General features: G+C 40.4%; 1 protein-coding gene across 1 annotated transcript in view; it reads left to right on the top strand.

The window, feature by feature from the left end:
- LOC141905386 (uncharacterized) overlaps positions 1-20507 on the top strand; it is a 28072-nt gene extending 7565 nt beyond the window's left edge. The window contains exons 6-10 of the mRNA XM_074794234.1: positions 225-355; positions 2408-2589; positions 4245-4458; positions 9662-10661; positions 17760-20507. Of these exons, the coding sequence (XP_074650335.1) occupies positions 225-355; positions 2408-2589; positions 4245-4458; positions 9662-10661; positions 17760-17934 (1702 nt within the window). The 3' untranslated portion in view covers positions 17935-20507. The remainder of the gene's footprint in view (positions 1-224; positions 356-2407; positions 2590-4244; positions 4459-9661; positions 10662-17759) is intronic.
- Positions 20508-26200: the final 5693 nt, after the last annotated feature.

Here is a 26200-nt window from a genome sequence, read left to right as displayed (position 1 = left end):
TAGAGGGCGCCTCTATTTACGTTCTTGGACACATTTAACGGATTTGGACACAGATATTATGAACGGTTAAGAAGGGTTCCTGATATCTGGATCACGACTTGAATATTCTCAGTTTCTCGTATTCAAGTCTGGTTGTTTTCCAACATCTGTCGTTACAAAATTCCTCATCGTAAATTTTTCTTCACATAACGTTATGAATTTTTATGTATGTTTGTTTTGAACAGATGTCGCCATGGATGGCATGGTGAAAATTGTAACCAATGTCTTCCCTACCCTGGCTGCGACCACGGATCTTGTAAAGTACCTTGGGAATGCACATGCGATGAAGGCTGGGGTGGAATTATGTGTGATTTAGGTAAGAAACTTTTGAAAATATTTTTGATTATTTCATGTTCGTATATTTGCAAGAATTAACTATTGAATGCAGGATTCACTATACATATGAAATCACTCAGTGCCGCAGTTTGGAATATGTAGACACGATATTTTGTGCCCGAAGTCGGTAAAACTTGAAAAAAGCTCAACTACAAAATTGTCAAAACGACACGATAATATTTCTTTCGGAAACTCATTGGAGACAAATTATCGTCATTCAGACTCGAATGAGAAAATTAGAAATAATTCACGTGAAAATTGTATGAATTTTTTATAAACTCGTTCTATATTTGTTTCTACTGTGTTTTTCCCACGGTCAAATTAAACTCTAACAAAACAACAACTCGACGAGTTTTACACCAGACACTAGTTTATTGTACAATTACTACCCGAATTTATTACGCTTGTTTATCTAACAATATCATAATCTACTGAAAACGTTTCTTGATTTTAGTCTGGATTTCTTTTAAACCGGGATTATTTTACGATTTTCCGTGTTTACTTGTAGTATACTGTATATCAACCGGTTATATCGGTGTGACACCTGGATTAAAAATTAATCGCGTTTTAAAGCTCGATGTAGCGCAGACATAACTGGGAATATCTGGTTACCCGATTTCCCATGGTCGACACAGGTTGAATTATGCATTTAATAAGAAATGTTCAGATATCGTTAACGATGATGTCTGTAGGGAGTTTATAGAATAATCTACGAGAAAGCACGGAAATGTCCGATCTCTACCGATCTGTTCCGAATATTTGATACTTGGAAAAAACCGATTAAACATAGCTTTGATTTCATGCACCTCGATAGCGGAGCGCGTGAATCGTTTGAATATTGACACAAAAAACACTATTCAGAAATCTGAAACGAAAACGAATTTTTTACACAATTGAAATATGATTATTGAATTAAAAAGACACGACATATCGGACTCTCAGAAATATATGAATATGAATTTCAGACGTTTTCTATTTGATGCATATTTTGTCCTAACCCCAACCTGTGCATCAACTCATATTTAAATTCCATTGAAAAAATACTTTACCGGTTATAATTGCGCTGTTGTACATGGTGTATTTACAACTACCACGTCGGGTGAGGGGAGTAGAGGGGGGGGGGGAGGGGGGATGTTACCGGGGGGAAGCTGTGTTAAACACACTAGTTCAGGAATTCCATGTTCTATACACCTGCATTTGTAAAACATAACTTTTACTATAAGAATCACATATCTAGTTTAACATACTACGCTCACTCGGCGGCTGAGAGAGAGAGAGAGGGAGAGAGAGGAGAGAGAGGAGAGAGAGGAGAGAGAGGAGAGAGAGGAGAGAGGAGTTTCAGTACCGGGGTATTCCACCCTCCTCCTTCAACCTAACCCTACAGTATTATTATCATTACCTGATTAACACACGCCGCTATAAGACAAGTTGAGATGCCTGGGAAAGAGTTCAATAAACATTTGTTAGCTATCTATCTATGATATAACTTTTACTCCTGAGTCAAAACACATTGTGAGAACTAAATACTATCATTCTGCTTTTATTGTTTATTGCTGTTTCTGTTATTTTATTTTCTATATAAAAATAAAAATGATATTTATTTCGTTGTGGTAATTGTTTTCAGTATCTTGAATGAAAGTTCAACGACATTCCGATTACTATCTATTCGTTTGCTAAATCTATTCTAGAAAATATAAAGACAGAACATTTATATGCGAATTTAAACGATTTAAATGCAAAATCGAGGTTCAATTAAAAGCTAAAATCATTCATGAATTTTCTAAATTTTAGTCTAAAATTAGGAGAAAATGAATGTAATCTCAAATTTAGCATCACGGGAACACGCTGCATGGGTTCGAGGCAAAGTTGAGTTTAAAGTTAGAATTTACTGATTTAGATTTATTTTGATTCAAAGTCAAATGTTACAATCGGTGGAACTGGAGTCAAATCTAACTCACAACTGTGGAGCTGTTCTGTCGCTCTGATAATTCTATTAAACTGTGTGTTTTTTCTATTTCTATTTTGTGAACAGATTTGAATTACTGTACCAGGAATCGACCATGTAAAAACGGTGCTACATGTCTGAACACAGGACGAGGAAGTTTTACCTGTTCTTGTCGACCGGGATTTTCTGGTACAACTTGCGAAATAAAGAATGATCGAGATAAAGATGATTGCGCTTCGAGTCCGTGTCTAAACGAGGGAACATGTGTGGTAAGTGAGGAATCTTAGGGAATCAGAAGAATCTGTTCACATTATGATCAGAAGTTCATTGTATTCGGTATGAAATTACAGCGGTACATCAGGATTTCTAATTGCGGTGGAATCTCGTTACAACGAACTTCTGATTACAGGAAAATCTGTTCGTTATAACCGATAGTTCGCTGTATGAAATAGATTGTTATAATCAGGTTTCAGTGCGTCATTGTCGGCACGAATATTGGATTTTGGGGTTATTTTGTCAGTCTTTGAGTGAATGTGTAATTAGTGGAATATTTACGGTTTTTACGATTTCTATAGAGAGAGACCCAGTCACATATTAGAATACCTATCAGGTTAGAGCCAACCAATCGCGTACAAATGTATAAACTCATTTGATGGTTATATTTTGGATGATGATATCAACTACCAAATGAAGTCTATAAATCAATCCTGAAATTTAGATGACATTATCTTTTATATACGATATTTCTTCTGGATATGTTGGAACTGGTAGAATATACAGTAAACGGGGTCAGGTAATCGTCTGCTGCTGCGCGATCAATGAATGAATGAATGAATGAATGAGTGATTGATTTGTGGGACTTCAATTGTTGTTACCTTCAGACCGGAAATCATTATAAATGGCGGACATTATTGCGAGGACAAATACACAAAACTCAATAATTAATGATCTATTCTCACCAGACTTTCTCACTCCCTCTCCCCTCTCTTCTCCGTCTCCCCCCCTCTCTTCTCCGTCTCCCCCCCTCTCTCTTCTCCCTCTCACCCTCTCTCTTCTCCCTCCTCTCCATCTATCTACACTATATCGATGTTTTATATATAGTGACTACAGTACCGGTGTATTTGTCTTAAAGACATTCAGATATATCTGTGATGATATACATTGCATCAGAGCTGAACAATAATGAATGTATATCGCCGGTGCCTCTCTGCAGATGTATTACACATAATAATTCCTTATATGTACCATATAACCTTATCAGTAGTGGCATCAGCTGGTTTTTCATGGTGTCACGGCGGTGACTATTTTGTAGTAGAGCCTTTTGAACGCGGTGTGTGGCAGGGAGAGAAGAGAGAGAGAGGAGAGGTTTTTGAGAGGTGTATTTGTGTATGCTATCGAAGCAAGCTGTTTCATTTTCGTGAAATCGATTTATTTTACACAATAAACTAAGATTCTTGTTCTACATCAATTACAATTACTAATGTATAAGTGAGTGTATGAGCACTGAAGATCGCAGTACAATCTGGATTTCATGTTCCACTTCGATTTCCGATTTCAAAATCAAACCCCGATCCGATACCGGCAGGTGTGATGACTGCATGTTATACAACCACTTCCAGGACTGGGTGAACTTTTGTTGGCTTGTAAAATACTGTTAAAATGAAGTTATTGATGAACTTATGTTTGGGATACTTGAAACTTGAACTTTAATTTTATTGCTCCATATAATATACAAGTTACATAGGAAATGACATGCAATAAAATACTAACATCAAAACACAGGAAAAACAGTACAAAAGTGGACATACATTTATAATGGATATATATGGATGAAATACCGAAGAAGCCCTAGTTTAATTAAAAAAAAGTTAAAATCAAAATAAAACAGTTTATTTATCGTATGATATGTTTTAATACATTACAGGATATCGGCAGAACATTTCAGTGTATTTGTAAAGAAGGTTTTCACGGTCGGAATTGTGAATCTAACGCCACGAGTTGCTCAGAAATTCCCTGTAAGAATCGAGGGACATGTATCGATAGATTCGAGACGTATCTGTGCGAATGTGCACCCGGTTATACCGGAGTCGACTGCGAAATGGAGGCCGACGAGTGTCAACCTAATCCCTGTATTAACGGTAAGATTAATCCTAGTTTTATATTTACACCTGTTCTTCCTGTATAAACAACGTTTTCATATCGGTTTCACTAAAGCGATTAGTTGCTAATGACAACCTCTCAATTCTCGGCAATTTCGCCATCTTGATGTGTCTTTGTGAAACTGGTCACAGAAACTGTTACATCTCCAAACGAAAAGCTATATTAAAAAGATTTGATATTTCAAAAATGTTACTAAAATGATATTTCACACGATGTATTGAAAAATACTCAAATTTTTATCTGATAACGCGAAATTCTACGAACTCTAAAAAAAAATGTGATCAGAATTCTTTATTTGTTGTAAATTCTCCCACGACATATTGAACAATGCTGCAATTACTGTTGAAGAACTGGTACGAGTAGAAGTACATCTAATATAGGGGACGATTAAATCATTAAAACTTGAATAAACATTTGAACATATGTGAATTAAATGTAAACATTGATGACACGTGACGTGGGCGGTTGATTCTTCAAATTAAAATCGATAAAATCAAAACGTATTCAAGATAGATCCAAAGTTGAATACAAATCCATTTTATTGACGCGATAATGAATTCCATCATTTCGTTCGAGAGTTTTATTTTTTTTGGTCTACGTCGTCGCTACGTTCCGGCATTCCTTACGTTTTAATCTGATTTCTGGGTTAATTTAGATTGTTACGTCGATTTACGAGTAACGTAGATCTACTACATACTCCAATACTAACCGATACCATTACTCCACATAGGAATACCTGGCATTCAGCCAACCGAATCAGTTATTTCGCTTCCGACTGAAAAGCTCCATCATTTGTTTATGTCTTCAGTACGAAAGTCTAAGAAAACAATTCTGCGGCGAAAATACTCGCGAGTTTGCTCAATATTTCTCCGAAATATTCCGTATTTTCGTGTACATTGTGTAATACAGTATATATAACCCACCCTAAACACCCGAGTAATACTGTATATATACCCCACCCTAAACACCCGGTTATACTGTATATATACCCCACCCTGTACACTACCCCACCCTGTACACTACCCCACCCTAAACACCCGAGTAATACTGTATATATACCCCATCCTGTACACTACCCCACCCTGTACACTACCCCACCCTGTACACTACCCCACCCTGTATATATACCCCATCCTGTACACTACCCCACCCTGTACACTACCCCACCCTGTACACTACCCCACCCTGTACACTACCCCACCCTGTACACTACCCCACCCTAAACACTACCCCACCCTGTACACTACCCCACCCTGTACACTACCCCACCCTGTACACTACCCCACCCTGTACACTACCCCACCCTGTACACTACCCCACCCTAAACACCCGGTTATACTGTATATATACCCCACCCTGTACACTACCCCACCCTGTACACTACCCCACCCTAAACACCCGAGTAATACTGTATATATACCCCATCCTGTACACTACCCCACCCTGTACACTACCCCACCCTGTACACTACCCCACCCTGTACACTACCCCACCCTGTACACTACCCCACCCTAAACACTACCCCACCCTGTACACTACCCCACCCTGTACACTACCCCACCCTGTACACTACCCCACCCTGTACACTACCCCACCCTAAACACCCGGTTATACTGTATATATACCCCACCCTGTACACTACCCCACCCTGTACACTACCCCACCCTAAACACCCGAGTAATACTGTATATATACCCCATCCTGTACACTACCCCACCCTGTACACTACCCCACCCTGTACACTACCCCACCCTGTACACTACCCCACCCTAAACACCCGAGTAATACTGTATATATACCCCATCCTGTACACTACCCCACCCTGTACACTACCCCACCCTGTACACTACCCCACCCTGTACACTACCCCACCCTGTACACTACCCCACCCTAAACACCCGAGTAATACTGTATATATACCCCATCCTGTACACTACCCCACCCTGTACACTACCCCACCCTGTACACTACCCCACCCTAAACACCCGGTTATACTGTATATATACCCCACCCTGTACACTACCCCACCCTGTACACTACCCCACCCTAAACACCCGAGTAATACTGTATATATACCCCATCCTGTACACTACCCCACCCTGTACACTACCCCACCCTGTACACTACCCCACCCTGTACACTACCCCATCCTGTACACTACCCCACCCTGTACACTACCCCACCCTGTACACTACCCCACCCTAAACACTACCCCATCCTGTACACTACCCCACCCTGTACACTACCCCACCCTGTACACTACCCCACCCTGTACACTACCCCACCCTGTACACTACCCCATCCTGTACACTACCCCACCCTGTACACTACCCCACCCTGTACACTACCCCACCCTGTACACTACCCCACCCTGTACACTACCCCACCCTGTACACTACCCCACCCTGTACACTACCCCACCCTGTACACTACCCCACCCTGTACACTACCCCACCCTGTACACTACCCCACCCTGTACACTACCCCACCCTGTACACTACCCCATCCTGTACACTACCCCACCCTGTACACTACCCCACCCTGTACACTACCCCACCCTGTACACTACCCCATCCTGTACACTACCCCACCCTGTACACTACCCCACCCTGTACACTACCCCACCCTGTACACTACCCCACCCTGTACACTACCCCACCCTGTACACTACCCCACCCTGTACACTACCCCACCCTGTACACTACCCCACCCTGTACACTACCCCACCCTGTACACTACCCCATCCTGTACACTACCCCACCCTGTACACTACCCCACCCTGTACACTACCCCACCCTGTACACTACCCCATCCTGTACACTACCCCACCCTGTACACTACCCCACCCTGTACACTACCCCACCCTGTACACTACCCCACCCTGTACACTACCCCACCCTGTACACTACCCCACCCTGTACACTACCCCACCCTGTACACTACCCCACCCTGTACACTACCCCACCCTGTACACTACCCCACCCTGTACACTACCCCACCCTGTACACTACCCCACCCTGTACACTACCCCACCCTAAACACTACCCCATCCTGTACACTACCCCACCCTGTACACTACCCCACCCTGTACACTACCCCACCCTGTACACTACCCCACCCTGTACACTACCCCACCCTGTACACTACCCCACCCTCAACACCCGAGTCATTATCTCTACTTATTGCAAAATGCTTTCGTGGTAAAACGTGATCAATCATAGAAATCTTGTCACCAATTCCTATGGATAAAATACGAGATAAACTTCCACGATACAAAATGAAAATAAGGATCGAAAATGTTTCCATTGGCTACAATGCATTCAGTCGACGTTTCGACTTCATCCACATCTTCTCATTTCTATAATCACAAGAAGATACCAAGGGATGAAGTCGATACGTTAAGTCATTTTCTCGAAACTGACGAAAAGATGACTATTACGATAGTCAAACATCGAAACAACTACTGATAACTAAAGGAAACATTTCGGAATCATGTTTCTTTTTGTAATTATCATATTTTACATTTGCATCTCATCACATGGCGCACGCACACTGTAGATTGTAGTTGGAACCTCTAGGTATAACCAGACCCGTATGAATTTCAAATAATCACAAGAATTTGATGATGATAATAATTATTATCAGCAGCAATAAAAGTACAATTTCTGATTCCGCGAAATGGCGCTCTAAAATACAAACTATGTGTTTCAACAGCGGTTGTTACAACAATTTCATTATCATCACTAAGTACACATTCATTTGATACACGTGTAATTTATATGAATTTTCCCACAATTTTGATAAAGACTATAAAATGTACATACTATGTATCTAATATATCTATCGGTGGAAACCCGACCAGAATCCCGGCACAAGCCCGTGCGTTATTTCTGCTTGATGATTCATACTCTTCTCCGAACAGAGAAAGAAAAGCAATGCATCAAAATCAAATGGTGACAATATTTGTCCAGCTGTCCTTTTAGTTTCCATAAAAAATTGATATGAATGAGTAGCGTCCCCTCCTCTGATCAGACAGACAGACAGACCGACAGCCAGAGACAGAGACAGAGACAGGTCATGCAGCTTACTAGCGCAACGACCACCCGGGCGACACTCAGGGCAAACTTCAGTTATCGGAGTTAGTCGTCGACTATTTGCGAACTAAGTGAAACCGAATGTCAGTTAATAGTCGGAACTATTAGTCCGCAGATAGTCGACGACAGGACCGAGCGCCTTCGTAGACCTAGCTTCAAGATGGCTGACTCCGTGTGACCAAATTCAAATTCAAATTCAAATTCATAATAACGTTATTGGTAAAGTAGGATAAGTTTTCAAAAAGAACTATATCGCGTTCGTCATTAGTTCCAACCACTAGTCGAGAGTTCGCTCTGGGTTTCTTCCCGGCTGAGCCGGAATCAATCCTTCATCTTCCTCTGCTGGGACTCTGTGGTTTTATCGTCTTCAATTGATTGATAATCATGTATCGGGGTTACATCACTCAGACTGTCTCTCGTGTCTACTTATAACTGACATATTTATGTAATTGCAGTTTTTGCAGCCGCGGCGGCTGCGCGACTGCACGACTCTGCTGCTGCTGCTGCTGCTGCTGCTGCTGCTGCTGCTGCTGCTGCTCACTAGATACAGACATCATCGTCAATTCAAGATCGATTTTATCGATCGCTTTTATAAAAACTATTCTCTCTAACTTCAAGGTCGTCTGATAACAAGGTCAAGAGTTGACTTGCCCCGTTACGTCACAGTACTTCCGCGTGCTTCAAAAATGAAACATTAATTGAAGAAATAAAAAAAGGAATATTTTCTCCCAAAGTGCCGCCGACTGACGGGTTTGGACTCGAAAATAGCACTAAACAAAGCTCATCGGATACTAACCCTAGCCCGCAACAACCCTAACCCTAGGTGACACATAATAACCCTAACCCTAGCTCGACTGAGACTCGAACCCGGGTCTCTGCCATACAAACCCAGAGTGTCTACCACTAGACCATAGAGTTCTGGTGACCAACTAACTTTGTAAGTTTGTCTGGTCAGTGTGGTGACTGGTAACCAGTCAGGTGTGGCGACTTGCGACCAGTCAGGTGGATCACCAGACAAGGATTTTTTGCTACGAGCCTGGTATCTGTAATTGACTAAATCAGTTTTTGTTTTTTATGATATTTTCAGGAGATTGTATCGACGAGTTTAACGGATATAGATGTGTCTGCCCGGTCGGGTACAGCGGCAAACATTGCGCACAAAACGAGAATAACTGTTTAGATAAACCCTGTCGAAATAACGGCACCTGCGTCGACTCTTTAAACGATTTCAAATGTTCGTGTCCGGCGGGATTTACCGGGAAACGTTGTCAAGTGAACGTTAACGAATGCCGTCACGTGACCTGTAGTAATCGCGGGAAATGTCTGGATCTTATAAACGGATATCGATGTGTTTGCGACGCGGGATTTTACGGTAAAAATTGCGATTTAAACGTCGACAGGTGCGCGTCGCGACCTTGTAAAAATGGCGGAATTTGCGAAACGAAACGCGACGGATTTATTTGTAAATGTGTGAACGGTTTCGGCGGATCGGAATGTCATCTCGGTAACACTTCGCTGGATTTTATGCGGGCGCTAGACTCGACGGAGGAAGGGTTACCTTTACAACAGGTAGTCATCATTATCTGTTTAGGCGCCGGGATACCGATAACCGTCATTATTATCGTCGTGATTATTTTCTTGTGTCGTCGCCGTCGTACTATGACGTCATCGGAAGATGACGCGGCGGCCAAACGAGAAAACGAACAAAATCACCAAAAAACTAAATCGCTAAATAATAAATGCGTCGATAGTGACGTCACGATTCCATCTAGTAGAAATATTTGTATTAAATTGACGAACGAAATGCAAAACTGTAAAGAGTTTATAATAGAAAAACCAAACAATGACAAGCATTTAATAAGAAACGACTTACAGACGGTCGATGAAAGAGTTCAGAGGAAAGAACTACAAATTCAACATAGACATTTATTAAATCGTATGGATCTGGATTATAGTAATACTAGTAAACTTTCATCATCATCCAGCTCCAGCGGCAGGAGTCACGTGCAATCTAGTTCATTTAAAATAGACTCTAATCATAAGAGATTGTCATCGCATCGGAGAAGCCGACCAGACTCTGATGAATGGTAAGCCATAATATTGTTTATGTTTGTTCTGTTATTTTCTGCATGTCACACAGTTTGTAAGGAGTTTTTTGCTTCCAAATACTGAGTACAACGTCTTAAAGTTTTCATTTTGTTTTGCAATTCAATTTACTAAGGAGTTTTTGCTTCTAAATACTAAATGAAACAAGTCTTAAAGTCGTCATTTAGATAAGTTCTGACACTGCTGAATTCTGATTTGTATTTGCAATTCAATTTACTAATTGTAAGTCGTCATTTTGTATAAATCGTCAACATAATCGTCTCAACTAAGAAGACTTAAAGTTTAGATAAGTCAAAACCGGCAAAATGATTCCAGACTTTGAGAATATTAAATTAGGGAAATGTTTGGAATATCTCTTCTGGTTAAATTGTTTAATTGCTTTTTTTTATGTCCAGGGTTTTTTCATTGCAATCCAAATAAATGAAATCATTGATTCTAAAAACGATTATAAAAAAGTAGACGTTTTAGATGTTTAGATCTGATTGTGGATCGCGGTCTGTTTACTGGGGTAGATACAGTGTATATCCAGAGTCACGTCTGTTCTCCTCGTGAGACTGGAAGTCTATAGTTAGTTCTAATTAGATTCAATTAGTTTAAATCAATTTGTTCAGTTTAAACACGTGGTGATGAAGTCGAGGGGGGTTAAATATTCAACATATGTCACCGTTACAACGCGTGATGGGTTTCTCTTCAATCGAATAGCTCTGCTCAATTTATACATCTATTCTATTTCATCTTGGTCATAACTCAGCCAGATACCAGATATAGGTGTCAGAATGACCAGTACAGATCCGGCAGCTGAAACTAAAACATCGATTTCTATAATTCATCTTACGCTATATCTAAAGATTTCTTAAAAGTCTTCTTTTACTCAAGTTGAATCCGTGGAAAGTGTTTTTTCAATATAAAATCAACTTATCAAATTCATTGTTAGTGAATATTATGTATAAGCCAACGTATATAATTCATATTGTTTCAACATAGAAATGTATTAATATAATACATTGCAATGCAATGTAACCGGATATGAGAAATAATCGATTTTTTTATTCGCTCCTGACACATTTTTTCCAAAACGATACATACAGATCTACAAACATGGACCTGTACATAATTATACAGACCCTTACATTAAAGATGGCTCTCTCCTCGATCGCCGATGACGTCACCATCTTATTGCTCCACCAATCGGACCTTTATCATGGTCTTATTTTCAGTTTGAGTATTTATAGGTCACTCGGTGATGTCATAGGGGGATTTAAAGATGTGGCTATCTTTATTTCCAATTAAACATATTTTAATCATTGGAAAGATATCCAATAATAATAAAATGCACGATAGAATCCCTATTTTAATAGGCCCCCGATTTTCCCCAAATTGATTAGTTGAATTACATGTTGATGAAAGTCTACTTCAGTTTGGATTAGAGAGATACGTTTTTTCTATATGTTATTTTTTCCTATCGCTAATGAAAATAGTTTATGTAATATGCAGTAGGAATTGATGATAGAGAGAATGCTATAAAATGCGCATTAGTTTAGGTAGCGTGTGATGTATTGCGTGACGACGATATTGAAAAACCTATAAAAAATATGTTCGGCGCTCACCTTTCAATCTCTCTTGGAATGTTTATACCGAGGCAGATTATTTTGTTGCTGATTGATTTTCTATCGGGTCGATATGGCTATGAATAGATAGAGTTAGCTTACTATCAGCCATCATGAGACTGAGTTGTACTGAGCGGAAAGAGAGAGAGGAGATTATAGTAATAGTAGTGAGTTTTTGGCGCCAAGAATTGCGCGCGCCAACTGAACGCGGGGTCAAGGTCACGAGAGTAGAGAGAGAGGGATGATGATTACCGCTGATACAGCTGTCTCGCGATCTGATCAAGGGTCTCGCATTAGCGTCGTTTTGTGTCACGACCTTGTGTCATGGACCGCGTTTTTTGAAAAAAAAGATTTCTGAAATGATTTTTATTTTTGAAAACATCAGCTGTGAAATGATGATTTGTGTATACCGTGTGCGGTGGGTCTACCGGAGGGTCTCTTACCATGGATCCAGTCAGTCGAGGCGCGCAAGGCCGAATATTCCTGAAGATGACTATTAGGACATAAAAACTAGTCTTAGTTTCGGTTGTCAGGCCACAGCTAACAAGTTAAGACCATGTTAAGAGCACTATTGACTGTGCTGTGCTACGGCGGATGGGTTGGTCTAGGGCCCGTAAGTGGATGTTATGGGTAGGCCCTGGAAACTAGTGTGTCCAGGCATTCGGAATCATATTGAACAAAAACGTCACTTTGAATAAAAATTTTTCCGAATATATAGAAATTATTTGGAGTATTTTTAAATGCATATTTTAATGTTATTTGATTCACTGTTAGTTATCTGAATGTGCCTGGATCCTGATGTATATATACAATGTGTATATGGTGTTTGTACCCTGTACCGTCACAGGAGACCAGCTGACGTTGAATCGGGAATCCCTCGCCGTCAATGTTCACATTTTCTAAGTGAGTTTCGATTGGTGCTCGATTTTTAAGGCTATTGTTTGTTATTTCGTATGAAACGCGCAATGAATTTTAATTCGATTAATTCGTTTTATGGGTTCAGACTCGATGAGAGGTCGTGGAGGGTCGTCCGTCTCGTTCTAGAATCACACTTCAGGACCCTGTTCTAGTTCAGAACCCGGTCCACAGTTAAGGACACAACCACACTTCTGGACCCAATTCGACGAACCCGTTCCACAACTTTCTGGACTCAGATCCTCTGGCACAGTTCTGCATTCAGTGCCACAATTTTTGTACCCAGTTCCACAGTTCTGGACTCAGTTCTACATTGGAACTCTGTTTGTTGATTTAGTTCATTCTCTTCGCCAGAGTCAAATTCTAACTGAAGAAGTGTCGTTGGAACACAGGTCCTGCCGTAAGTGTATGTCACATAACGGTCCACATTGTCGTCGTGTCATCAATCACATTACAAGAAAACTTTTAGAAAAAAAGAAACCGCCTGAACTAAATTTGAACTCTCGTAACCTTGATAATCTTATAATCATTAACTTTCAAATTAAAACTTAATCGATTTTTTAACGATGGGCGTCACGTGACACGCGTCATCGTGCTTCAATACAATAATGACCTTCGTTTTTTTTTCATGGTCGTTTTGGATTGTACTTCAGCCGCAGAGATTGGTGTCGCACGATTTGACCCCCTGAAGACAAAACACACATAGTTAAAATCCTTCTGTCTACAAAAATAATTATCCCTAAATGTAGCAAAATCACTTTAGAATAATGCAAACAAATTCCGGATCTAAAACAATGTTTCTGTAGTATTTGCAGATATTCTTTGTTAATGCTCGTGAGGTTTTAGAGCCGCCACTAAACCGGCGCGGTACGCTTTATAATTAGATTACAATATATTCAAGGACACGTTTTAAACTGCTTTCAAAGAAAATTTACATTTTTTCCTGCCGTTGTGTTTTCTATTTAGGCCCGAGGCTAGGATTAGATTCACCTCGCATTCGATTGTGTCAATTCAATTCAACGTGTGGTTGAACTTTCTTTTAACCACAAAATAACAAGCAGTTCTAGAATCGAATTATCTAGCAGCATGCGACAGATACGGAGCCCGAGAAGTGTTCACAGTGTCCTCCTGATCGGGCTACCGTAAACAGAGGACGCTTTAAAAGATATTTCACAACAAAAGAAAATAGTTGAACCTGTTTCGAAATTTTCGTATCAAAGTTTTGAATATAGAGTTGGTGATTTCGAGGGACTGTGTTTGTTGGTATCATCCAATTATACGCCTTAAAATCAGAAAAATACAGTTTTTGGTCTCACACAAACATGATGTTTCAGCCGTTGATTTTCTTCCTAATTGAGGACTCATTTTGTAAAATCCCTGGAGCTACCGGAACCGGTATAATTCAAACCTGAATCATGCCGCTAATTCGGATTAGATTGTATTTTCTGAAGTGGTCTATTCGAGGATTAAACAGCGGTAATACTGGCGTACAGAGGAACGCACCGGGGTAATTTCTACTCCTGGAGTACTCCTCCTGTTACATCTGTCCCGTCGTTGTCTACCGATCGGTTTTTTAAAACCAACAAAAGCTTTTTTGTTGTCGTTTGGTTAGAGATAAAAAACTGCAGAAGGATCTCGTGGTCACACGAATAAAGACAGTGTCACCGAGAGAGGGCTGGACGAAAACAATAGAGACTGAACTCAGAAAACACGCGAATACATGTAGCTATCACACAGGTGTCTCACTAAACTACTAGCCGCATTTTTTGGACTGAAAAGATCCTGACAGAAGGCCGATAGTGACCAATTATATTGACCACAATGGGGCGTTGATCCGACAAAATAATGATGTTAGAACTTTAATAATCTACCAGATTGGAAAACCCTTCTAAATACAGATCTACGGATAAAAAACCTGAACGACGCTTACAAAAAAGGAATTCGACCGTTTTTTAAGCACGAGGATGTCCATCTGGCTTTAACCGACCACTGAGTGTCGTCTTTCACTGGTCGAGTAGCCGTTACTCTTCAGTCTTTAATCGACCAAAAGGGATCGATAAACCCGGTTGGTTTTGCTGCATTTCTCGGTGTCTAGTTTTACCTTACGCATAGAAACATATAATGCATTTATTGACTTCAAACTGTAGAGATTTTATTGAAAATCCTATTTTCATACAATTCAAACTTTTCATTGCGATCAAACATTTCAAACTCGCTGCTGCCAGTGTTTGTAGTTGTGACGACAGTGTTGATGACTTATTCAAACGACGACTTATCAGGATTAAAGATTGAGGTATTAGGACGGCTTATCGGATGCTGACTTACCCATGTTCAGCCAGCCAGCCAGCCAGCCAGCCAGCCAGCCAGCCAGCCAGCCAGCCAGCCAGCATGCCAGCCAGCCAGCCAGCCAGTCAGCCAGCCAGTCAGTAGAGTGGGGCATGCTAGTAACTAGCACACACAGTTACTGTTGTGCTAAAAGTCTAATAGATACGTTCAGATGAATGAAGAATTCGTCTTATCATTTTGGTCAGGTGTGTCAGGGATATTTCTGTCGCTGTCATCACTGACGTTACAATGTTTAATGTGTTTTAATTAAGATCTAGGTAACCTCATAAAAAGCGGCAGAAAGTGAATTTTATAATAGGTTTTCAGTTAAGGAGACATGTTGAGATATGTGGCTATTTGAATAGTTCATTTAGGATCATTTTTCAGAATTTGTCTCAATAATTATAACACCCTCAGTCGGGGTCAATGTACGATCGATCATAATCCGTCCGATACGTTTTCATTTCTGACTGGTTTTATTTTGGACGGGCCCCGAGCATTTTACGCGTACCTATTGATGAGATGTTTGAAACCCTGCGGGGTAGCGTCATCTGTGGTAATCAAAAAACGTGCGCGGGCCAAATGTCTGTTTTTTAGGTGCCAACAACATCGATGTGCCACTGGCAACGTCGTTAGTTAGACAAAAGGTTTTCCTGGTATGCGAAGAGAAGATCTCATCTCCCTCTCTCTCCTCTCCTCTCTCTCTCCTCTCCTCTCTCCCTCTTTCTGGTATGCCAATATAGAAATGCCATTCTTTAAAAATTCTTGCTAAAAATATCAGTAAAACTTTGAATCATAAAAAGATGAGATTTAGGCGGATTTCATACGGATGCTGATTAACGCCTGGTCTAGTTATAATTCCGTTTTTTTATGAACGATGTAATAATAAAGCTTTATGAAAAAAAATATGGTTTTTGTAGATGATGTCTATATTGAATGTTAGTTCGGTTGAATGAGATGGTTTCTGGTACTCAGTGAAGTAGACATTTTGACATTCAGGAAACTACTTCAGAAACTGAAGCATTTTCTAGCACTTGAATAATAACCGTTTTTATTTTCTAGACCTATCTCGTATTTTCAATGTGTGCTTGAAAATTACAATTCCTCTCTCTCTCTCTATATATATATATATTACTATTCTCAGATGATAGACCAGTAAAAATCAACTTTCCCTCTCCCTCTCCCTCTCCCTCTCCCTCTCCCTCTCCCTCTCCCTCTCCCTCTCCCTCTCCCTCTCCCTCTCCCTCTCCCTCTCCCTCTCCCTCTCCCTCTCCCTCTCCCTCTCCCTCTCCCTCTCCCTCTCCCTCTCCCTATCCCCTCTCTTCTTTATCATCCATTTCCTCTCTCCCCTCTCCCTCTCCTCTCTCCACTCTTGGCATCGTCTCTCTCACTCTCTCCTCTCGTCTCTCTCCGCCTTGTTACTGTGATATTTCTATTGATATTGCACTTATTTATGGTTTGAATGGAAAACATATAAAACGTCTCGATATCAGTAATAATAGAATTCTCAGACAGTTAGAGTCAAAAGGCTCAAACGACGTTCAGTTGGACATTAATCGTCGTCAATCCCGATTTTCAATGTAATCTTTGACGCTGTTTTATTATAGATGTGTTTCTATTGTAACTAAGCAACTACGCCCATTAGAATGGTTGATGCCTCTGGGATATTACTGTTCACCCTACTACCGCGCATGCGTGCGAGCTGTTTCTGACGCTAGTTATATCTCGTAATATTTTATGACCCCGCAATATTAAATTGTCGGCTTGATCAAATATACATGAATGGTTGTGTCTGTGAGTTGGGTCTGTCCACCCCACAGGACGTCGTGTATTGTATATCATTGTTGTGTTAATTGATAGTAAATAAAACACGGGTTTCACCTATTTGTTCGATGATATATCAGGCAGCAATATCGATATATCGACAAAAATTGAGATTGTCAGAGGATCAATCGAACCAACACCCGCGATACATCAACGTGTTGTGTGATATATCAACTCGTTTCATCACCAATATCTCAACGCTGCCTTTATGGTATCAATTTATCCCTTATCTTAATATACGTCACAGCGCATCATATTGGCCGTCTAGCCTGTCAGTAACGGCCAATATGACGTATGTGAAAACACTACTGCTCCTCCTATTCGCGATTCGCTAATTCTAATCACATGACTCGATAAACTCATTCTGATTGGTTGCTGACCATTTTTTCAAATGTTCTCTCTTTACAGTAGTGAAATATATCCAGCTGAATTGATGGTGTCGAAACCAGTGACGAGAAGCGGCAGTAGCAGCAGCAGCAGCAGCAGTAACAGTCGAGGTGGTGCAGGGGACAGTACGTCGGTATACTCGTTACACACTCATCACCCTTACCGGGATTCTATCATCCTCGCCACTGAAGTATAATTCATCATCACAATTATTCTCACTCATGACTTCCCTTTTTAATGAACACTGCTTAAAAGCTTGTTACGGATGCATTCTTTAAATGTTCTTGTCTAATGTGTAAGTGTTTATATTATACACTGTGTATATTTTGTCGTATATACAGCTGAGAATGAAATACCAGTAAACCTTGCTTGACTCAAACAAACCGCGATCAGAAAAACTGGTCCGATGTGAGCGAAGTCCGAGAAGGTCAAGTCAGAAAAATGATTTCGATTTATTCCCCGAGTTTGTCAAAAATCATATTTGCCATGTCCGGGTAAGGCTGTGAGGTTTACTGCGATTTCTTAAAGATGCCTTCATTGAAAGATTCATCGATTTTTTTACAACAACATTTTTGAAAATAACGGTTAAACAGTTATACATATATGTATGTAGAGATCGGTCATTTGAAGGCTGAAAATAAAGGGGCTGTTCGAATTATGGGCCTCGCTTGCCGGGGTTAACAAAAGACCAGACTAGGCAGGCGAGGATGACGCACGAGCTCGTGCGTGACGACGTCATTATGCAAATTAACTCAATGTCAAGCAATAAAATTAGCATTTAATATAAACGACTATAAAATACGTAATTGTAGAATATAGTTTTATGAATGGATATGGAAATCATGCTGAAATTAATGTTACAGTTTTAAGTGGTTGAACCTCCTGATAAAAGTACATTGAGAATGTTATGAAAGAATTTTGAATTATCATCCATGGTCTATATGTATGTATGTAAACTGCAAACCACTAGAACTTTTTTATATTCTTAATGTATGTAATAATTGTACACTGAAAACTTTGGTTTGACCACCACCGATTCCGCATATATATATACATATATATATATATATACATAAAATGTGCTTCTAGAATCTTGTTACAACGAATGTACAAAAAATGTATTTATATTTGTCATGACGTATTGTTGTAAATTTATTACGTGTTAATTACATTTTCGTCCGCTGCGGAATGGCATTGAATCCTAGCTCTCCCCAACTCGATAGAGTATCTATAGGCAACGCAACAATGTCTGCGGTTCGTCGCCATCTACTTAAAATATCGATTTTTAGGCTGTGAAACGCACCGGAAATGACGTGCGAGTATAGAATCCAATATGGCGGATATTAAAGAGTGGTTATCAGTAAAAATAACCACATTGAACTGAAAACACTGCCATTTTGAAATGTACGTATTACTTGGGCTGGTCTTATAGACTAACCTTAACCTTGGGGAGGGGAGGGGGGCTAACTCAATTGACCCCCGGGTTAAAGGTGGTACCAGTCTATAAAACCGGGCCCTGATTTCTAAATTTCTGAAAAAAAGCTGACACTTTTTGTAACAATCATAATGCTTTATCGTCTACACATGAAACTGTGTCGAATTTTTGTTGATCTGAAAAAATTATGTACAAAAATGAAATGTTGTAAAGTTAATCAATGTATATGTAGATGTATAGTGTAAATAGTCTGCGTGACACCCGTTCGATTCGCTTCAAACAGTAAATCGTTAAATCAACAGGTTTTTTTATTTGTGTATACATGTACAAACAAAACGATTTCTTATCCAGAATTTCTCATCAAACTTGGACCAATTTTATTCCTTAGATTTTAATCGTTCAAACGCTAAATGACTATAAGCAGAGTCCGACTACTCCATTATCACCGATTCCTCACTCACCAGAGTCGCCATCTTCTGCTGTTGTAGATTTAAAGTTCAGATATATCAGAGAGATTTTTTGGATTTGACTTTTGTACTCAGTTACCAGTCGCCTTCTGCTGTGGTAGAATTTTTAGTGATAGTTTGGATAGTATGCTATGTTTGACACAAAACACGCCGCTGTACTCTCCAGTAACTTAGTGCACGTTTTATTTGTTTGCCAGCGCACTTTTGATGATCTAAACCTCAAAGAAAATATCGGAATTATTTTGTCCTTTTATCCGCACCATCTGTTTCACATCGGGCGCGATAACTACAACACCCCTACTACCCTTACTATCGCTACTATCTGTGAGTTGTAAACTAATTTTCTATAAATCTATGATTCATATTTTTAACCCGGGGAGTCTACGCTCGTAGAATACCTGGAAAACAACACACTCACACACGCGCAGGCTGCATGCTTATGGCGCATTTTTGCTTAGTCTAGAATAACAGATTTGATCTAGTTCGATATAGTTCGATTCCTTGCGGGGTTTTTATAAATATGTATATAATGCCTCACACGATAAGCTGCTTTCTGTTCGTGCCCTACAGGGGGCGTTGTCCACCATTTCTCGGTGCACTGATTGGTTCATCTATAAATCATACCACACAGACTCATGAAAAGCACAAATATAAATGATAATTTCTCTGGTGTCCACGCGACAACGCGTTCGGATACTCGCGGATACTCGCGGATACACGCGGATACCTTTGTTACGTCTGTGATGTTCTTTTGTATATAATATGTATATTTATAGAAAAATGATGTCCTGTAAATAAAATAAGAGAAAAAAACATTATTACCACATTTGTTGGTATTTCCATGATTATGAAATAAAGATGTCACAATTTGACTATTTTTTCAAGTAATTCTGAAAATTCGTCGTTATGGTTCTGTTACATTTGTTTGTTGTCGGTTGCTATGCGATGATGTTACTGCAGACGGATTACATCATCATAACGAAAGATCGATTATCGTAAGTGCCAGACGGTCATCCATCATTCGATTTTAGTCTTAAGACTCTGCGGTGGTTATTGACGTAACTGTGTTTATTTAAAAAGAACTAATTGCGACCCGAGGAGGAATTATTTCAAACGTCACATGTCGGCAGGGTAGAAAAGTCGCACGAAGATGATCAGACTCGTCATCGGGTTCGAATCCCAGCCGAAGAGGTGTATCAGCGTTTTTTCAAGATTTCTAGAGAGAAAAGGGAGGGCTATGATTTGAGTTGGGAATCGGCTTTGTAAGTTTATAGGTCGAAGCCATGACTACACAATTCTGACCACGAGACCGCGTTTTGGAGAACGATTGATTTAAGTATTGTCTCAGGATTCAGTTTCATAAAAGAAGTTTAAACTCCAAAAAACCTAAGTTCTGTTCATTCATTTTATCTTTAATCGATTTTAAACCTTTTTGTGAAACTGAACCCTGGTACAGTGGCATGACCATCTGAGAAACCATCAAATTCAGGATCTCATTTTAATCAAGTTGTTTTTTTACGTAATCTGATTATAATCTATAATGAACCAGGCATGCGATAGGCTAGGACAGACTGCAACGCGACAGAATGATAAATGACTCTCTCCTCAGCGTGGATGCGTGATCAGAAATAGATTCAACAAAATTATCAGCTTTTTAACCGTTTAATAATTCGGCAGACGGCATGGCCGTAGCAGACGTGATTACAGATGGCAGACTGACACAGAATGGATACATCATACAATAATATCAATTTCATCAGTAATATGCAAATTTTTACTACGATAGTAACATCGACCTTGAGAATTTGCCCTTGGGCACTATTGCACTGTTACGGAGATCGACTGCATCGATTCAAGTGTGATTTATCTATTGAAAATGTACCTTAGGGAAATAACCCGCGAGGCGTTCGCTCACAATTCCTGGTATTGTTTATCAATGACTTCTAAATTCCGCTTAAATTCTGTCCGCTCAATTTAATTACAGAATCTGATTTCGTAACTGATCTAACGTTGTTACAAAAGCATCGTAACATTGTTTCCAATTAACCAATCAGATGGTTGGAAATAAGACACGTGATAGTGAATTAACCAATGATTGGTCGTTATTATGTCGTAACCTTAACGACTGTTTGATTGTCCTGGTCTCCAGGGTAAAACGTACTATTTGAGGAGGCCCGTTACAATGGAAACAATGGACACTAGACGTCCATGATCGAACTTTCTTCACCCCGGAATCTGCACCGGGGATCCCCACCCCGGGTTACCCACCCCGGAATCTCACCCGAGACTCAGTTCCACAGTTTTGGACCCAGTTCCACAGTTCTGACCGTAGGTACACAGTTCTGGCCCCAGGTACACAGTTCTGGACTCAGTTCCACAGTTGTGACTTAGAACTGGTTCTAGAACTGTGGAACGGTGTCCAGAACTGTGGAATTGAGTCCAGAACTGTGGACCTGAGTCCAGAACTGTGGACCTGAGTCCTGATACATCATTTGTTGTATCTCTAATATTGAATATTCTGAACTGTAAATTGTTTTCCCTTCACTATTAAACAATACATAATTACAACGTACAATTGAATACAATAATATATTCAGTGTATGAAATGAAGTGTCCAAACAACACGTGGATTTCACTGAGTAGTAACACCTGAGCTTTTATACTTCTTTATATTCTAAATTGTACTAATTGGATGTCAATATAACGAATATAAGGATCGGTGCTTCATGTGATCGATAACTATATTAAACCGTCATATGGCGTTAAACACGGGCCGTTTTATTATAAGATTCATTAGACAAATCTCTATTCTATTCATACCATATGTAATACATTAGTACTTCCTTACATAGGACCCTGTTCCAAATGAGTTAAAACGATGAACTAATGTCTAGTTAACTCGAACTCTGTAACGAGTCCAGTCCGTGTCACTATTATCATTCAGACGTTCGGCTGTTTATACCTTGCCTCAAACGGGGCACCTGGCAATCAGCCCTACCCCTGTTCACAGAACTCGGCAATCAATCCTACCCCTGTTCACAGAACTCGGCAATCAATCCTACCCCTGGATCTCAGCGCCCACAGAACTCGCTAGTTTAGTGACAGGTTTCCGGCTACGAACGATAAAAGAATTAGATGATATTATTTCAGCTAAAATCAGATTAATATTTTAATCCTACTCCCGGACTGAGTCATCAAGAGATTGAGGAGGAGTTTACTGGAACAATGGACTGCGGCCGGCATTATGCAATTCATCTGTCTGTGAGTTTAATGTGGGAATATAACCACATCGACCTGCTCGGGACATTCAACTCACAACTCACAACTCACTACTGCTGCTGCTGCTGCTGCTGCTGCATTTATGTGTGGTCATCAAACTTATTTCCAGTTATTGGTTTTTTGAGTATTTCCCAACACGAGAATCACTCTCCAGTGAGACACTTGGTTTTTGTCGACCCCTGATACCCGGGTTTGGTTCCCTGACTCTGAACAGACCTCTCTACACCACCGAGCCACCACTAGGGATACAGTGCTGGGAAGTGGTTGTCTCCACACCGTGCTCTGGGACGCTGTTCGATTCCTACCCAATCTTGAGTACCGAACTGGTGTGGTGTACAAAACCGGGCATGCTTAAATGGTCTTGTGGAGAAAAAAACACTTTTATTTGATTAGAGACGACACATTTATATTCAACCACAAAAAAGATACAAATCTATCAATTGTACATAAATCCGATAACAAATATATACAAATCTAACAAATATATTGTGTATAAATCTAACAAATAGATAGAAAACGTTACAATTTGATACAATGTATCTAGATTATTATTGATTAGAAACATTGTAACAAGTTGTAATAAATTGTAAGTAAATGTTGGGAGGGGGGTTATCATGGTTGAGTCACATGGATGACATCTGTTGTGAGACTAGTCCTAAATCAAAACGATTGTAGTTCGAGTTAAAATTACCCGGTTTAAACAACGTTTAAGAACATGGATTTATAGACGTCAAACGTTTTCAAAAGAACAACGAAATGAAACCACGAAAAAAAATTCATCCGAGAAATTTATGAATCTGACTACAATAGATTTAGGTTTGGCTCGGCGAATGAGTAGGCATAGGACAAACATTGAGGCTTTTACTAATCGTGAAACACTGACCCCCAGCGAAGACGAAACGGAACCGAATGCAGTGAACGGCGGGATATAACACATGTGTTATGGTATCACGCTAAGGTCTTCACATAGAAATCAAACTTGAGGCTTTTGTTCCGAATTATTTCCCTTCAAACCAGAATCGACGAAACACGCGCGCGCATGCGCGTTCACGATGTAGAAACCGTCATTAAAAAGTAGTTAAATCTAAATTGTATTTAAACACTTCCCTCCCCTCCTCTCTCCCCTCCTCTCTCCCCTCCTCTCTCCCCTCCTCTCTCCTCATCTCTCCTCTCTCCCCTCCTCTCTCCTCTCTCCTCTCCCCTCTCCCCTCTCTCCTCTCCCCTCTCCCCTCTCTCCTCTCCCCTCTCCCCTCTCCCCTCTCTCCTCATCTCTCCACTCACTCCTCCTCTCCCCTCTCCCCTCTCCCCTCTCCCCTCTCCCCTCTCCCCTCTCCTCTCTCCTCTCTCCTCTCTCCTCTCTCCTCTCTCCTCTCTCCTCTCTCCTCTCTCCTCTCTCCTCTCTCCTCTCTCCTCTCTCCTCTCTCCTCTCTCCTCTCTCCTCTCTCCTCTCTCCTCTCTCCTCTCTCCTCTCTCCTCTCTCCTCTCTCCTCTCTCCTCTCTCCTCTCTCCTCTCTCCTCTCTCCTCTCTCCTCTCTCCTCTCTCCTCTCTCCTCTCTCCTCTCTCCTCTCTCCTCTCTCCTCTCTCCTCTCTCCTCTCTCCTCTCTCCTCTCTCCTCTCTCCTCTCTCCTCTCTCCTCTCTCCTCTCTCCTCTCTCCTCTCTCCTCTCTCCTCTCTCCTCTCTCCTCTCTCCTCTCTCCTCTCTCCTCTCTCCTCTCTCCTCTCTCCTCTCTCCTCTCTCCTCTCTCCTCTCTCCTGCGCATTGTGCTGAGATATGATGTCAAAAGTTTCATTAACCCACAAAATACATGTATCTGATTCAGGACGCACGTGGCACCTCCAGGAGTAGGGTATACATGTGGTGACGTCTGCAGACACAAAGTCACATACCACATAGAACTACCATATCATCCAGGACCTGGCTGCGATTCACAACTTGAGTCTAAGCACATTTTAGTTCTATAACCAATCTAACAACAAGACCAGCCTAAGTTCATTTTGGTTCTTAACCAATCTAACAACTTAAGACCAGTCTAAGCTCATTTTGGTTCTATAACCAATCGACAAGTCTAAGTTTATTTTTGGTTCTATAACCAATCGTACAACCAAGATTTGATACCAGGTTTGGGCCTGACTCCAGATCTCTTACAGGGCGTGGAAAAACACACTCTTTCTATCGGCGTCTAATGTAAATCTCTGAGTTTTTTATTGCATTTTTTCTAAGAATATCGGATCTGCCGCGGTTCAGCAAGCGACATCTGGCTTAAACCCTATGAACAATACGTTTATTACCGATCAAACCGTATATTGACTATTGAAGCTAACTAATCAGCCAGTAACCCCAGTCAATTAAACCAGACTTCAAAAAACTGTAGACCGCCTAAACGGCCATTACAGCGGCTGAGATTATGTAGTTAAACCTCAATGTACAAGGCTAATATTGACCCGAGTTATACAAGGTTCATTGGTCAGTCCCATCTGTTCGACAAGTCGTCAGGATCGTGATTTTTCTGAGAATATAAAAAGTGCACCCGAAACAGAGCGAAGTCCAGCCGCGCATAGTCTGAGTCGAACAATGAGTATTTTTGTAAGATTTCTAAACCTCTGTGAGTTGATGAGTCTAGCGACCTCTATAGCTATTGTTTTCGAGTCGTTATAGTAAAGCTGACAGCTATAGGTCACCGGGCTCGTATTGTATTTGACCGGAAGTGGTAATAATTGGCACGCAGCCCGACAACAATGAGCGTATTGTATCCGTCTGTAAAGATGGATTATTTTTTTTTATTAGAGCAAAAATCAGTGCTACTCCACACTATACTATAGAACTAGACCCTAGGAAATCGAGGTTGACATTGAATTGAGTTTTTTTTACAATGATACCCGAGGATTGAAACAATTGACCCGTAATCTTCAGGGATACTGACTTTTAGAATATAGTCGAAATTTTGAATAAACTACTAGCTGAATACAATACTCCCGAAGATGATTGATAAAACGTTGAATAAACTACACTAGCTCGAGGAATACAGTATTCCTGAAGATGACTATCAGGATATAGTCGAAACGTTGAATAAACTACACTAGCTCAAGGAATACAGTATTCCTGAAGATGACTATTATGATAAAGTCGAAACGTTGAATAAACTACACTAGCTCGAGGAATACAGTATTCCTGAAGATGACTATCAGGATATAGTCGAAACGTTGAATAAACTACACTAGCTCAAGGAATACAGTATTCCTGAAGATGACTATTATGATAAAGTCGAAACGTTGAATAAAC

The sequence above is a fragment of the Tubulanus polymorphus genome, chromosome 1 (genome assembly GCF_964204645.1).
Source record: "Tubulanus polymorphus chromosome 1, tnTubPoly1.2, whole genome shotgun sequence".
NCBI classification, from domain to species: Eukaryota; Metazoa; Nemertea; class Palaeonemertea; order Tubulaniformes; family Tubulanidae; genus Tubulanus; species Tubulanus polymorphus.
The sequence above is the reverse complement of the archived record's forward strand: the minus strand, read 5'-3'. Positions and strand labels throughout refer to the sequence as shown.